Source organism: Triplophysa dalaica, chromosome 1 (assembly GCF_015846415.1).
Source record: "Triplophysa dalaica isolate WHDGS20190420 chromosome 1, ASM1584641v1, whole genome shotgun sequence".
Lineage (NCBI taxonomy): Eukaryota > Metazoa > Chordata > Actinopteri > Cypriniformes > Nemacheilidae > Triplophysa > Triplophysa dalaica.
In genome coordinates this window covers 27,196,418-27,209,505 of record NC_079542.1, presented here as the reverse complement: position 1 = coordinate 27,209,505, position 13,088 = coordinate 27,196,418, and the positions used below count along the sequence as shown (strand labels likewise).

The 13,088-nt window shown below is 35.5% G+C and overlaps 2 protein-coding genes across 3 annotated transcripts; one reads left to right on the top strand and one right to left on the bottom strand.

Moving 5' to 3' along the window:
- The first annotated feature begins 641 nt into the window (after positions 1-641).
- si:ch211-212k18.15 (uncharacterized protein LOC563681 homolog) lies at positions 642-12,383 on the top strand. The gene is given in 6 exon segments (XM_056742921.1): positions 642-869; positions 2,611-2,617; positions 9,674-9,779; positions 11,533-11,643; positions 11,645-11,675; positions 11,937-12,383. Coding segments are annotated over 6 exon segments (930 nt in total).
- LOC130428296 (uncharacterized) lies at positions 10,033-11,481 on the bottom strand. Of its 2 annotated transcripts, none has more exons than XM_056756197.1 (3): positions 11,358-11,481; positions 10,654-10,945; positions 10,033-10,506 (listed from the first exon to the last, which is right to left on the bottom strand). In XM_056756197.1, exons 1-3 carry the CDS (start codon positions 11,465-11,467, stop codon positions 10,234-10,236), a joined length of 675 nt encoding a protein of 224 aa, XP_056612175.1. In that variant the 5' UTR covers positions 11,468-11,481; the 3' UTR covers positions 10,033-10,233. The 2 variants fall into 2 exon arrangements, with proteins under 2 accessions (XP_056612175.1, XP_056612183.1); XM_056756205.1 differs by having other exon boundaries at positions 10,847-10,945.
- Positions 12,384-13,088: the final 705 nt, after the last annotated feature.

Here is a 13,088-nt window from a genome sequence, read left to right as displayed (position 1 = left end):
CAAGAATAACAGCTTATAACTGGCAAGAGTAGTGATAGTTATTTACTGTAATGCAACACAATCACAGTAGAATACTACATATACATTCTGTGTTTTTAATATTGTGGTCATTCTGCTCCATCACAAATGCTGCAATTTTAATTAATGGTATTATCTTCTAAAAAGACAAAGAAATTCAAGAGGTTTCAACAAACGCAATTTATTACTTTAGCAATACATGCATACAAAACACAAGAAAATCCATAATTACATACGACAATTAAACAAATCACATAATTCAACAAAACTGAATGTTATTCTGAAATAAAACATCCAATGCTAGTGTATAGCAAAGTATAAATAAGTATAAATAAAATAAAAGGAAAATATAGAAAATTGTCATGATACTCAAGGTGAGACATGGCGTGGGAACCCAAGTGCAGGCAGACACAGACAGTATAGATGGAACAGATATTTATTAAACAAACAACAAGACTATAAAATGACAAAAAACCCACGAGGGGGAAAACAATACTGGGAAATATATAAACTTAAAACAACAAACAATGACACTGACACACACTGACTAGACTATAACTAACAAAACAAACACTAAACTGACACTTACTATACAACAGGGAACAGGACGAAGCAAAACATCAATGGACAAGAGAGCACGCCAACAGCCAACAGCCAACAGCCAACAGCCAACAGCCAACAGCCAACAGCCAACAGCCAACAGCCAACAGCCAACAGCCAACAGCCAACAGCCAACAGCCAACAGCCAACAGCCAACAGCCAACAGCCAACAGCCAACAGCCAACAGCCAACAGCCAACAGCCAACAGCCAACAGCCAACAGCCAACAGCCAACAGCCAACAGCCAACAATGCACGAGCACAGGACAATGAAACATGATGACTCTTTATAGGGGAGACAGACACAGGATCATAACGAGAAACAGGTGCTGGGGATTAGCACTAAGGAGAGGTTGACGAGGAACGTGATGCAGGGAACAATGACGAGACACGAGAAAGAACTAAGTCTTTCTCACATAAAACCATCAGGCAATGCCATGGCTCCACTTGAGACAGGAATAAAACATGACATGGTAGTGGAACCATGACAGAAAATAATAACACTGTACTGTATGGGTGTGTATATAGACATGTATGGCAAAGATCAGTCAAAATCTTAACCAAATACATTCTATTTTCTTTTACAATATTAAAAAAAAATATATATAAACAACATAAATTTTGTCACGTTTCAATTCATTAAACATATTTTCAACACAACTTTGCAAATTAAATAGTAGTCACAACAATACATGTAACCAAAAGACTAAAATATTCACTTAAAATTTCACACAAACACACACAAATACATAGAAAATAGGCAAATCTTTAAATGAAATAAAAAGTAATAAAAAAAACATAAATAATCAAAACAAAAACAATACCAATCATTTTTTTATTTAGCATGTTGTTCCAAACTGGTAGTAACTCAGCACAAATTGAATTACCTCTTTATGCGTTACAATAATTGTATCAATAAATATTTCAAGCAACCTTCAACGGGGCAACCAACTTTTCTACCATCTGTAATATGAATCTGCAGGTGTATGCACAGCTCTGAAAAATTACTAGCCACAAATTCACACCCTGGAAGCTGACAGTGGAATACAGCCTGTGGATGCCTATGTGTGTCTTGTGTTTGTGACTGCCTGTGGTTTCTGTGCATATCTGATCTTAATGAGGGGAATTTCTTAAACATACAAAGGCACTGCTGCATTACACAGTCAAACTGAAAATTTGCTCTGTGTTGGTGTTTTTTAACACGTGTATAAAGAGGCCTAGTTGGCGGAAAGGCAAATCGCAGTTTACATCTGTACATTGTGGGTAATGTTACTACACAATCAAAAATAAACAGGAAAAATAAAGAAACAAGCGTTGGGGTCAGCTGCTGATAAAAAATAATGTTCAACACTATGGGATACTGAAAGCTGTGAGATGCTAAAAGCTAGGTAACAGGTAGCTTTTTGGAACCAAAAGAGACTAAGCACATAATAAGAAATGATTTACTTTACCTACATTTGCAGTATATTTAAATAAAAACTTCTAAATATTTGAAATGTTTACTCAATCATTGTTGGGGATTCCATTTTAAGTTTTAAACCATGAAAATCCAGTCACTAAGATAATTAACACAGCACAAGCAAAAGAACATACATTCAGAGATCACACACACCTGGTTGCCCTTAAAGGGGCAACACCTTTGTGTTAAGAATTAAGCAGTCAGTGCACATACAAGTGTGTTAATGCATAAATCTTTGTTTTTCTACCTGAAAATCTTACTCTTGGCAATAAATAGGGCTGCAATTAGTGACAGTGTGGTAAAAAAGGCAGTATTTTACAGCTGAATATTACAGCTGTTATCTGTAATGTGTTTATATAGTAATTAACTGTAATATATTATTTGCACTACAGAAATGCATCTCATGTTTCAGTAAAATACTGTTTCCCAATGTTACTGCTAAACACTGCCTATTTTATAGTTATTTACCCTGAAATTTACAGCAAGGTTTAACAGTGTGTCTCATCTGGATGTAATCATATGCGAACCTCTTCAGATGAAGAGTGAGAACAGTGGGATACTCATCTATTTCACTCCACTGTAAGTGTACAAAAATGCAGAAGTTAAAATTGATGTGTATGCCCATGTTCAAAATGTAACGCCGTTTACATATTTTCAAATTTTGTACATCTAACTCACAGTTTCGGTTGGTGTTTTCTGGTCACATCTGTCACAATACATCCAGTCCTCCTGGTCTAGTCGCAAATGTTTAAAGAAGGCCTTCAGGGATTTTTCCTTTGGTGTTATAAATAAAATGTAATAAAAAAGCCCCATGTTTTTTCTTTAAGATCTAAAATTTATATATTTTTTAACATAATTTGCTGATGGGTGTTCCTTTTCTTACCATGGTTTGCTGTTCATTATTTACGTCCTTGATGGGCAGAAGTATTGAGATGAAGGAACTGGTTTTCTTGTGGATGTTATTACACGAAATGCACTTTGAAATGTTGTTCATTTTACCCTCAAAGACCTGCAACAAATGATATGTTTTAAGGTCCGACTCTTATTTAAACAGTCCTATAGACTATAATTTGTACAATGATTTTAATAGAGATTCACATTATTCAATTGCATTTTATTCAAATCTAAAAAGGAAGTCTCAAGTGACAAATACCTCAGAGACACGTCTTCCCAATGCTTTTAAAATTTTCCGATAATATTCCACTGCATCTTGTTGCTCATAAACTTGAGGTTGTTGACGATTTAAAGAAAAATGATTACATAAAACCACTTGGTAAGTTCATCATACAATAAACATGTGCAAAAATACTCTTTTGTAAAATGTTATGATAGCTTTTAGTATGTTTTGCACAAGACCCTTAACCCATTCTTAAAACATCTGATAGTAATGACTTATTTGAGTTCTTTTTTAATTAAATTACCATTTCCTATTCCAAGACTTGTTGTTATTCCTTTGGTTGTGGCTACATTTACTGAAAGTTCTTTAAACAGCTTCTGAAGATGTCGCAATAGATCTTCTCCGCAATCTTTAGGGGCTTTGTCATATATATAAAGTGATCAGAAAAAAATCGATAATCTTAGTACATTATCGAAGCAGCTGACTACAAAAGTGTAATACAATGATATATATATATATATATATATATATATATATATATATATAAACGATTATCATAACAAAAATACCTCTCCACTGCATATTTTAATTCTTGGGTCATGAATAGAGATTGTAATACTGCATTCAAGTAACAGGTGGCACCCTGATTTATCAGGCCAAAATATTGAACTCGTTCCTGAATGAACAGATAAAAGTAGCCTTGTCTCTTGAGAAAAACGTGACGTTAACACATAGATGCACATAGACGTTTATTTTTATTTTATGTAATTGTAAAAAAAACGTCATATATCACAGCTATTTAAATTTAAAGGAATAATAAATCATACATGCTTTATAGAGGTTCAGTTTCTCCAAAATCAGAAAAAAAAATGCTTACCAAGGTTATTCGGGTATTATAATAACTGATACTATATAACAAACAGTACACGGTGTGATCGCATATTTTCAAGGTTAATTTTGAATGTGGTATAACCTTATGTCTTAAAATGTCAACCTACTCGACGCGCGTGTCAGTCAATCTCGGGGTCATGATTCACTTCCCCTGACGTTTAAGAGAACCTTTTGCCTGAATTGGTTTTCTCATCCATGCACCTGTTGGTTGCATATCGTTTTAATGTAAAATCCATTTAAAGTTTATCGAGTGAAAAATAATAGTTGCCTAATGCATGAAATAGATAATAAGAACAATAACTTACTTCAGAGATGAAGTTTGGTTTTCCTTCTGGTAGACCTAAATTTTAGTTTCAATAACTTTTGCAGTTAAGATATCATTGACATTCTGGTTGTATAATTTCTAACTTTCCAAAGCAATTGACAAGTAACCTACAGTTTAACTTTTTGTTTTTCTTGAAGTCACGAGGGAAACTGTCCAATAGTCAATTCAAATCAGAGATATTCCAGAATTTGTTCTGTTTGGATTTTTTATTTTTTATAAAATGTATATTTACAATTTGTATGTGTTTTCAAGTGTACATTTGTGAACTGCACATTTAGCAACAAGTCGTCGGACGTTTTATCGTTGGGACTAGGCACACCAAAGTGATAAACAGCTGGCTGAAATTTCCATTTGTTGACATGATATGGTTAGATTCAGATGGTAAATCTTATATTTTAAGTTGAGGGTCCACTTTAATCACCATATTTATAATGAAACCATGAATTCAAAATTAAAATTAATCATATAATATCATAAAAAAGAATTTACTTTTACTACTATAAAACAATATTACATATTTATGAGATCTCCAATGCTTTATAAATATTCACTTTTTGAACAAAAAAATGTTGTTCTTATATGATGAAATTAACATATATTAATGACAGTATATTTATTGAAATTAATCAAAATAAAAACAAAACATTTTGCTAAAGTGATGTTTTGAACAAGTATTAACTTAAACATTTTTAAAACCCTATTATTTTACCTAAAGTATTTGAATCAATACTGTGTCATTTACCTTATGCTGGTGAGCTTGTGGGGTAAAATAACATAGCCCCCCGCCACCTCATATATTTAAAAAAAATGTAAACAAAATTTACACTTATGATTTATTTTCACACAAAATCTGTTGCTCCATAAATGTTTGATACAAACACAGTGTTTTCGGCAGTCACAGTGTAGGGAAAAACATATTGTTTGCCTCTTGTTGTATACATTTGTGAACTATTTTGAAACAGCAAGTCGGATTTTTTTAATCAAATGGACAAACCAGTTTTAAGACGATTGCATTGGTTAAATATTTGTGCAAATTCACTTAAGTAGGCTGCTTATCCGTGTCACAGACAAGGATTGGTGTGCAAATTTATTGTAAAAACGAACAGCCAAAGCCTTCAATTATAAAGCCTAGAAAAAAGCATTGTCTTGCAGCAAAAAGAGAAGTTAAGACAATGTTAAAAAAGTCTAAATGTTTCCTCAAATTCCTCGTATAGCTAAACATGATTTAGAGCCCTCCAGGTAGACGCAGGACCACGAAGAAAGTGGAGCGGTCCTCAATTAGGTGGTCTGAAAACTTGCTAGGAAAAATCCTGGTCTTCTAGCTGTTTATCTGTGTATAACAGTCTCAGACACCATACATCATCACCTAGTGGTAACACATCGGGTTAGGGTTGTTCACGATGTTCATAGCCTACTATATATTTTTAATGTATTAGCTAATCTCACCTGCTTGACCCAATCTGGAAAATCTTTCCCATTTTAAGGAAACTCCTAACTTTTCAGTGTCGAGCAATGTTATGAATACTGCAGTGTAGTAGAGTAGGCGGGGTGAGACCGTGGTTCGAGTCCGGTGAGTAATTGTGAATTAGCGCCAGCTGTGCGCACACCGAGCTCGAATCACGTAGGAGATAGGGAGCATATAAAAGGAACGAGCGACCGGACCGTCGAAGAGAGAGGACCGGGCCCGATCTTGTCTTACGTTTGCGTTTGCGTGTTCGCCAGCGGTCGTCCGGCTGTTATATTACTTTATTAAATGTTTTGAATGTCTTCCGGTTCCCGCCTCCTTCCTTCCCTTTTAATGAAGATGTATTACATGCAGGTTTCAGTTTCTCCTTTTGCTGCTGCGGTGAAGGGTGTGGATGTCAATAAAGCAGACACCATCCATGATAGTTTTGAACTGAAAATATTTACAATCCATGCTAACACTGCCTGTCTTATCTTAATTAACTGATTGAAGTTAAACAAAAATGATCAAGTTTACAAGTATAACAGCTTGGCCTGAAATTATATTTACTACCCCAGTGTATGAAATAAATAGGCCTATATGTGAAAAGCATTATAATGTATAAAGACTAGGCCTAAGATCAAGAAATTCATATAAATTGGCCAAAACATAATTTGTTCCAAAAAAGATCATATTCGGTTATCCTCGTCGTAACTGCACACGCTCGATTAAACCCGAATCATTACTATATTAGGCCTACACATTATTACAAATAGGCCAACTACAAAAACAAATAACGGGTCATTTTTCGTACTTTTGGTTTAATACTCAGATCAAAAATAGGAAATGAAATAAAGGGGGTCGACCGATTTTGGTATTTGATTTGTTCGATTTGCGTGAACCGGAAGTTATCTTCGTGTGTGCGTGTGTGTGCGTGCGTGCGTGCGTGCGTGTGTGTGTGTGTGTGAGAGAGTGCACAGATGATGGGCTGCTGCTTGTTGTCTAAGTCATGACATGCTGAATGCCCCTTGAGATGACCGTGAACTTCACGTGGAACCTCCATCACCCACTCCCCTTACCATTCTCAATATTACTTTGATAGAACAGTTTTATGCAGCCTATCTCCACCATGAATATTAATCACATCCAATAGTACCTACATGTTTGAAAGTGCAATATTCTAGTGCAGAGCATGCAATACGGTTTATGCATAATTTAGTAATTTACGTGTATATATGTAAAAAGCATAGTATACACAGTTTTCTTATACTTTGCATATCTATTATTAACTGTCCCTCTTACCTCTTATTTAAATTAATTATTTTCATCATTGATGTATTTTATTTTTATTCTATATATTTATTTTTTCCATTTCCTGTGTTTGTTTATACTGTTTTTTTTCATTCTGAGCTCCTGAAACCACAAAACGTTGCTTGTCTGTTTGTGCACAATTGGAAAATAAAGCTTATTCGAATTTTTTTCTGATTCATTGCTCTTATACAATTTATTATACTCTTGTTGTTCTTAGCCAGTGCATTATACACACATTATATTACTGCTATGTAGTTACATGTATATAGATTTATGTAAACTTTGTCACTTGTTGTATGTACAGAAAATGTCTATTGTCAGAGCTGTGTTTTTGTACAAGTATGTCTTTGATGGTGCGTTAAAAGTTCCACAGCTAGGTTATACCTTGTCTTGATGTCTACCGTCATGCAAGAAAACAGACATTTTTACTGTAGGATTTTGGGGTTATTGGGACAATTTGGGGTGCCATATCTCGACTTTCTTTGAGGGTGCGTTAGACGTTCTACATTGGAGTTATACCCAGTATTCATGACTAACATCTAGCCAAAAAGCAGATATTTTTATTGTAGCATTTTGTAGCAGAACTGGATACCCATCTTATGCAGCGTAGTGGAAATCTCTTTATGTGTCTTGACAGTTTCAAATAAGTCTTTAATTAAATCAGCATATGATTCCAGTGCGGCCATGGTGTCGATACGAAATTACAAAAAAAATACTGAGTCAATCACTGCAAGATTGAGGTTTTTCAGGATTCTTTTAACTTTTTGGTATTGCGGCAAACTTCCAAGTGCAACACACACACACACACAAAGATAACTTCCGGTTCACGCAAATCGAACAAATTAAATATCAAAATCAAAATCGGTCGTGCCCCCTTTATTTCATTTCCTATTTTTGATCTGAGCATTAAATGAAAAGTACGAAAAATGACCCGTTATTTTTTACAAACCGTTTTTTAATTTTCCGATTTTGGAATCTCAATTGAATATGAAAAGAACGAATGATACACGGATTCTAACAAATTAAAAAACGGTTTGTTATTTCGTTATTCGTTTATAAATGTAATACCAAAAAAAATAACGGGTCATTTTTCGTACTTTTCATTTAATGCTCAGATCAAAAATAGGAAATGAAATAAAGGGGGCACGGCCATTTTGATTTTGATATTTAATTTGTTAGATTTGCTAATAGCAGCAAAGGTGTAAATCCATACATTACGGTTGTAATTTAGAAGTTATGTGATGCAAACAGCCCCTCCCCCCATAACGTCACTCAACCGAATTCATTAGGTTCCCCCAGCAAAAACTACAGTTCTGCTATATAGTAATTCACTAAATTGTTCAGTTTGTGTTGAAACTGTGAGGTTTTTATGTGTCATTTGCACTGTTACATTACATCAGTTTTAGCCAAATTAACCTAGTAAACTGCCAAATGATTGCAGTCATATATCTAGGGAATAATTTCCTTTATGCAGATTTTGCTTGCGTTAGGCTACAGCTTTTAGGTAACATGCCATATAGCCTGTACCAGCCCATAATAATGTTGCTGTGTTCCCCAGAGAGACTATGGCCTCTTTTTCCGACATCTCGTGACATGTCACATCATTTATAAACATTTCATGAATATGAAACATGTACAGCTAAAGACATTGTAAATTATAACTGATGGATCGCATTTGTGAAGAGCGTGATGCCGCGCTCACATAACGCGCATGCGCAAAGCGTGCGTGCGCAGAAGTCCGTGCGAAATTACCCCAAAATGAAAAAACAGTAATTCGGGTCGTTATTTGATTTTGGTTTGTGTATTTATTGTATTCGCCGTTTTAAGATGAAATTAGAAGAAAACCATCTTTTTTTTTTTAAATTGTACATACAGGAAAACGGAAAAACGAAATATCGACACTTTTTTTCTTTTCCCGTTTGTTGTATTGAATGGAATAATCAAATGATCAGATGATACACGGACCCTGTTAGGACAATTCTTTATAAGGTCTTATTTTCTGTTCTGCGGAAGAAAGAACGTCAAACAGGTGAGGAGTGAGTTGCCTAAATGATTACAGAATTTTAATTTAGAAGATTAACTACTCCTTTAACGTGATTGGTTTGGGCTATGATGTCAAACATATTTAAACTGCCCGTTTTTTTGAGAAAATACTTAATAGTTTAAAATTATGACTTTGCACAAAGTTTATCTTAAACCACATCACATATACCACACATTCAACAATAAAAACTCGATTTAGACCACAGGGGGACTTGAAAAAAATCTACAAGCAGAGGGTGCTTGCTTTTACCTTGCTGGAGAGCTCAAGGCATTTTTTTCATTTGGTTCTTGTATTAATTAAAGTTTTAAACAAATAACCTCAAGTATACTAACTGAATTACTTTTTGGTAATTAGATGTCCATGAGTTTGCACAAAAAGAATCAATTCAACTTTTGAAAATCTATTTTTGTGTTTAAACAATCTTCAAAACGGCCATGAATGTTAAATTAACTAACTGTACTTTCAGCTCTGGATGATGACCCTGAAATTCTTCGGGCTGAGATGTCATGTGGTCATGCAGTTGCTCCTCAGTCGCTTACTGCATGGTGTCGAAGTCTACTTGATCAGGTACGGTCACATTTATTCAGACTTAATAATTACTATCGATTTATCGATACTATCGATTTCATTGCCAGGGACAGTAGGGAGAGTGGGGGCGGTGCAACACTTTTTACATTTCCTTCAGTTTCTCAGCGACTGTTTGTATTAGAAAGACAAAAAGTATATATATTAAACCCATATATGTCACCTACCTGCCCATACTGTTGCAACATGTGTACATGTGATGATATGAAAGTAATTTGTACTTAAATTGACCCTGAAAAATGTTGCAACTGTCCCCATATATGGGGACAATTGCAACAGTACCGAGGGGCAGTTGCAACAGTCATTTAGATGTAATAAAACTCATACTTCGGCATCATTTTTCAAATCTTTTTTTAGTTTATTTGAGACCAGAGTTCACTGAGTTAACTTATTAAAGTAAAAAAAACAAGTACACAACAATGTAACACCTATGTCAATCCCTCAAACTGATGTAGGCCGTAACAATTTCATAACACCACCAAAAGAACACATTTCAAGCACATTTGCAAGATTGTTGTAAAACAAGGATACATTGTGACGGTTGAAGCTTGTGTTCCGTGTGAGACTGGTAGCTTGAGGGCACCGTATAGACAGACTGGGCTGTCTTTTCATGAACCCCATAAACCAATCCCGGCCAGCCAGAGAGCACTCATTCCAGGTTTCAGGGTAGGAGCACTTGTAATAGACAGCCAGTTGGAAGGCCAATCGACAAACCTGCGAAATTGATGGTAAATGAAAATGGCGGTGGAATGGTAATTTCTCTTATCTTATTATTTCACAGTCTCAATATTCTTATATAATTCTCCCTACCAGTCCTCCCTTTAAGCCTACACTCTGCTTTAATACCTTCCTCATGCTTACCTCTTTAGTGCTGAGACCATAGAAAAGATCAGCTGCTCTTTTTAGGTATTCTGCCAGGCTATCTTGGACTGAGAAGACCCTCCTTGGGGTCAAATAACCTGACCTCATCTCCTCTCCTGGACATAACCTCTCTCTCTTTTTAATAAAGCGATAGAGGGTTGTGTGGCAAATTGAATACTCTTTTGCCACTGACCTCACTGTCCTGCCGTCATTGCTCACTACAGCAGCAGCTAAGGACAGAATAGGTAGAGGGACACCCCTATCTGTTATCCTTTTCCTGTCTCGTGGCATACTGAAAAAGCAGAACAGAAAATGTAGGATACACTGCAGCCTAGTTTGACTTTTAAAAAAGCAATTTGCTGAAATACAAAGTGGAGACACCTGGCTATTGAAATATGTTCTTTATCATACCACTGATTTGCCTTTTATAAAAATAAATATCTAATTGTCATTATTATTGACATGAGGGACAGTTGCAACACCATGTGGGGACAGTTGCAACAATGCGTTGCAACTGTCCCACCCCTGGCAGCCATCTTAAAACTAGTGATGCTAGCCTAACAAATTAGATTGAACACATTGTACCTAAGTGTGTTAAGAGCTAAGAAACTGCACATTCAAACTATAAAACTATAAAGATCAATACTTTAACAGTTTAGACATTATGACAAAAAATCTAGTTGTAAAAAAAGTTACTTTTTTACCTTGAATTTCGGTTCTCCCATAAGGTAGTTTCACTTGTGGCTGTTAACTTCCAGAAAGAAGGAGGGGCATACTGAGCATGTGCAGTAGGAGTGTCATAACTCCAGCTCATTCCTGATTGGATAAATCAGCAATGTTGCAACTGCCACACGTTGCAACTGTGCCCACTCTCCCCAGGTTCATGTGCCCTGCGCTTAAAGATGGAACAACACAGAAGTGCAACGCAGAGTGGCCATATGTGGAGGTCTGGCGGTTGGCAGTACTGACACAAGAAGAACAGAGGCATTTTGGCTGCAGCCGTGTACTGTGAACACAAAACAGTGTGTATTTTATGTAAAATGCATCAGAAACATACCGAATTTATTGTTCCCTTAAAAGAAGGCTTTGCTACAATAGTTTTAGCACAAATATTTTTATCTATTTTTGGTGAGACCATAAATTTGTGCTTACTGTAGTTTTACTACAAATAGCCACAAGACTGTGCTGTGTGTCATAGTTAATTTTTTATAGGTTGTTTATTGTTAGCCAATCTGTTTTTATAACATTCACAGAATTAATCTTTAAAATCTTTTTACCTCCAGTGCCCTGGATGTCAGACATTCGTAGAGAGAGCCGAACTTACCAACCACTGTGTCATGTGCACTATTTGTACAGCTGAAAAGGGTAAAACATTTCAATTCTGCTGGCCGTGCAGGAAGGAATGGAAAGGTCCAGGACCTCGTTCTGACCACTGCGACAACATCGACTGTATCAACATCGACGTTGACAAGTTGTCCAAATGTCGTGATATAGCACTACCTTCTGTTAATAATATGAGATGCCCATCCATGCGAGCTTGCCCTACTTGTGGCAATCTTGTGGAGCATGACACGACAGGATCCAAGAATATCATATGCAATCGCTGCAATGTTGAATTCAGTTTTTTCTGCCTGAAAACTACTAAGGTTTGCTTGCTAACAAGCTCATACTTTATTCCATGTTCTGGCGGGGTTGCCCCACGACAGACCTCTATTCCATCTTGGAATTGACGATAAATTGCAGTAAGACATTTTTTAAATTAACAGAATAGGCTACATTTTCATTTTCCATTTTTGCCTAATATTAACATGAGCTGTAATTTCAAATAGGAATATTAAGTTTTGTATACTTTTTCTACAGTTTTATCCTCGCATTGTTTGACCATTTTATTCTGTAATATTCTAAATAAAACATAAAAACGAAATAAATGTGAAGATGTTTTCACTGTGGATTATCACTTGGCTTCTTACATGTTTATGTGATCAACAATACAATTTTAAGGTGTGGCTTGCCTATATGCAGGCTTTCCTATCAGCAGAGAAATACTGTACTATTGTACGATTAATATCAGTCTTTAACTCTAAAATATGACGAACAGACATTATATTACTAATGTTACAAACATAAAATAGAATGAATCATAAATTCCTGGGCCTGTATTCTTAAAGCAACTAAGAATCCTCTTAAAAAGCTCTTAATTTAAAAACTTCTACATAGGAGTCTAGCTTAAAAGCGATTCAGGACCAATCTGAGAGCAACTTTGAGCAAGCAAAAGACAAAAACTTTTATCTTAGTGAGGACTGTTGATTTTGAGGACCGTTGCTATGATTGGTTGGTTTGCTAAAAGGAAAAAAGGCCATTGTTGAGTTTGGGGTCGTTAGTTTGAAATTGCATACCTAACATTATGAATTACTTTTTTCTTTACTAGGATCTTT

What these genes read in the sequence shown, in the direction of transcription:
- LOC130428296 (XM_056756197.1), bottom strand. Translation starts at nt 11,467, where the DNA reads ATGAGCTGGAGTTATGACACTCCTACTGCACATGCTCAGTATGCCCCT. An exon ending in TGGGAGAACCGAAATTCAAG is followed by an intron (nt 10,946 to 11,357) that starts GTAAAAAAGTAA and finishes CTGCTTTTTCAG; the next exon opens with TATGCCACGAGACAGGAAAA. An exon ending in ATGGTCTCAGCACTAAAGAG is followed by an intron (nt 10,507 to 10,653) that starts GTAAGCATGAGG and finishes TCAATTTCGCAG; the next exon opens with GTTTGTCGATTGGCCTTCCA.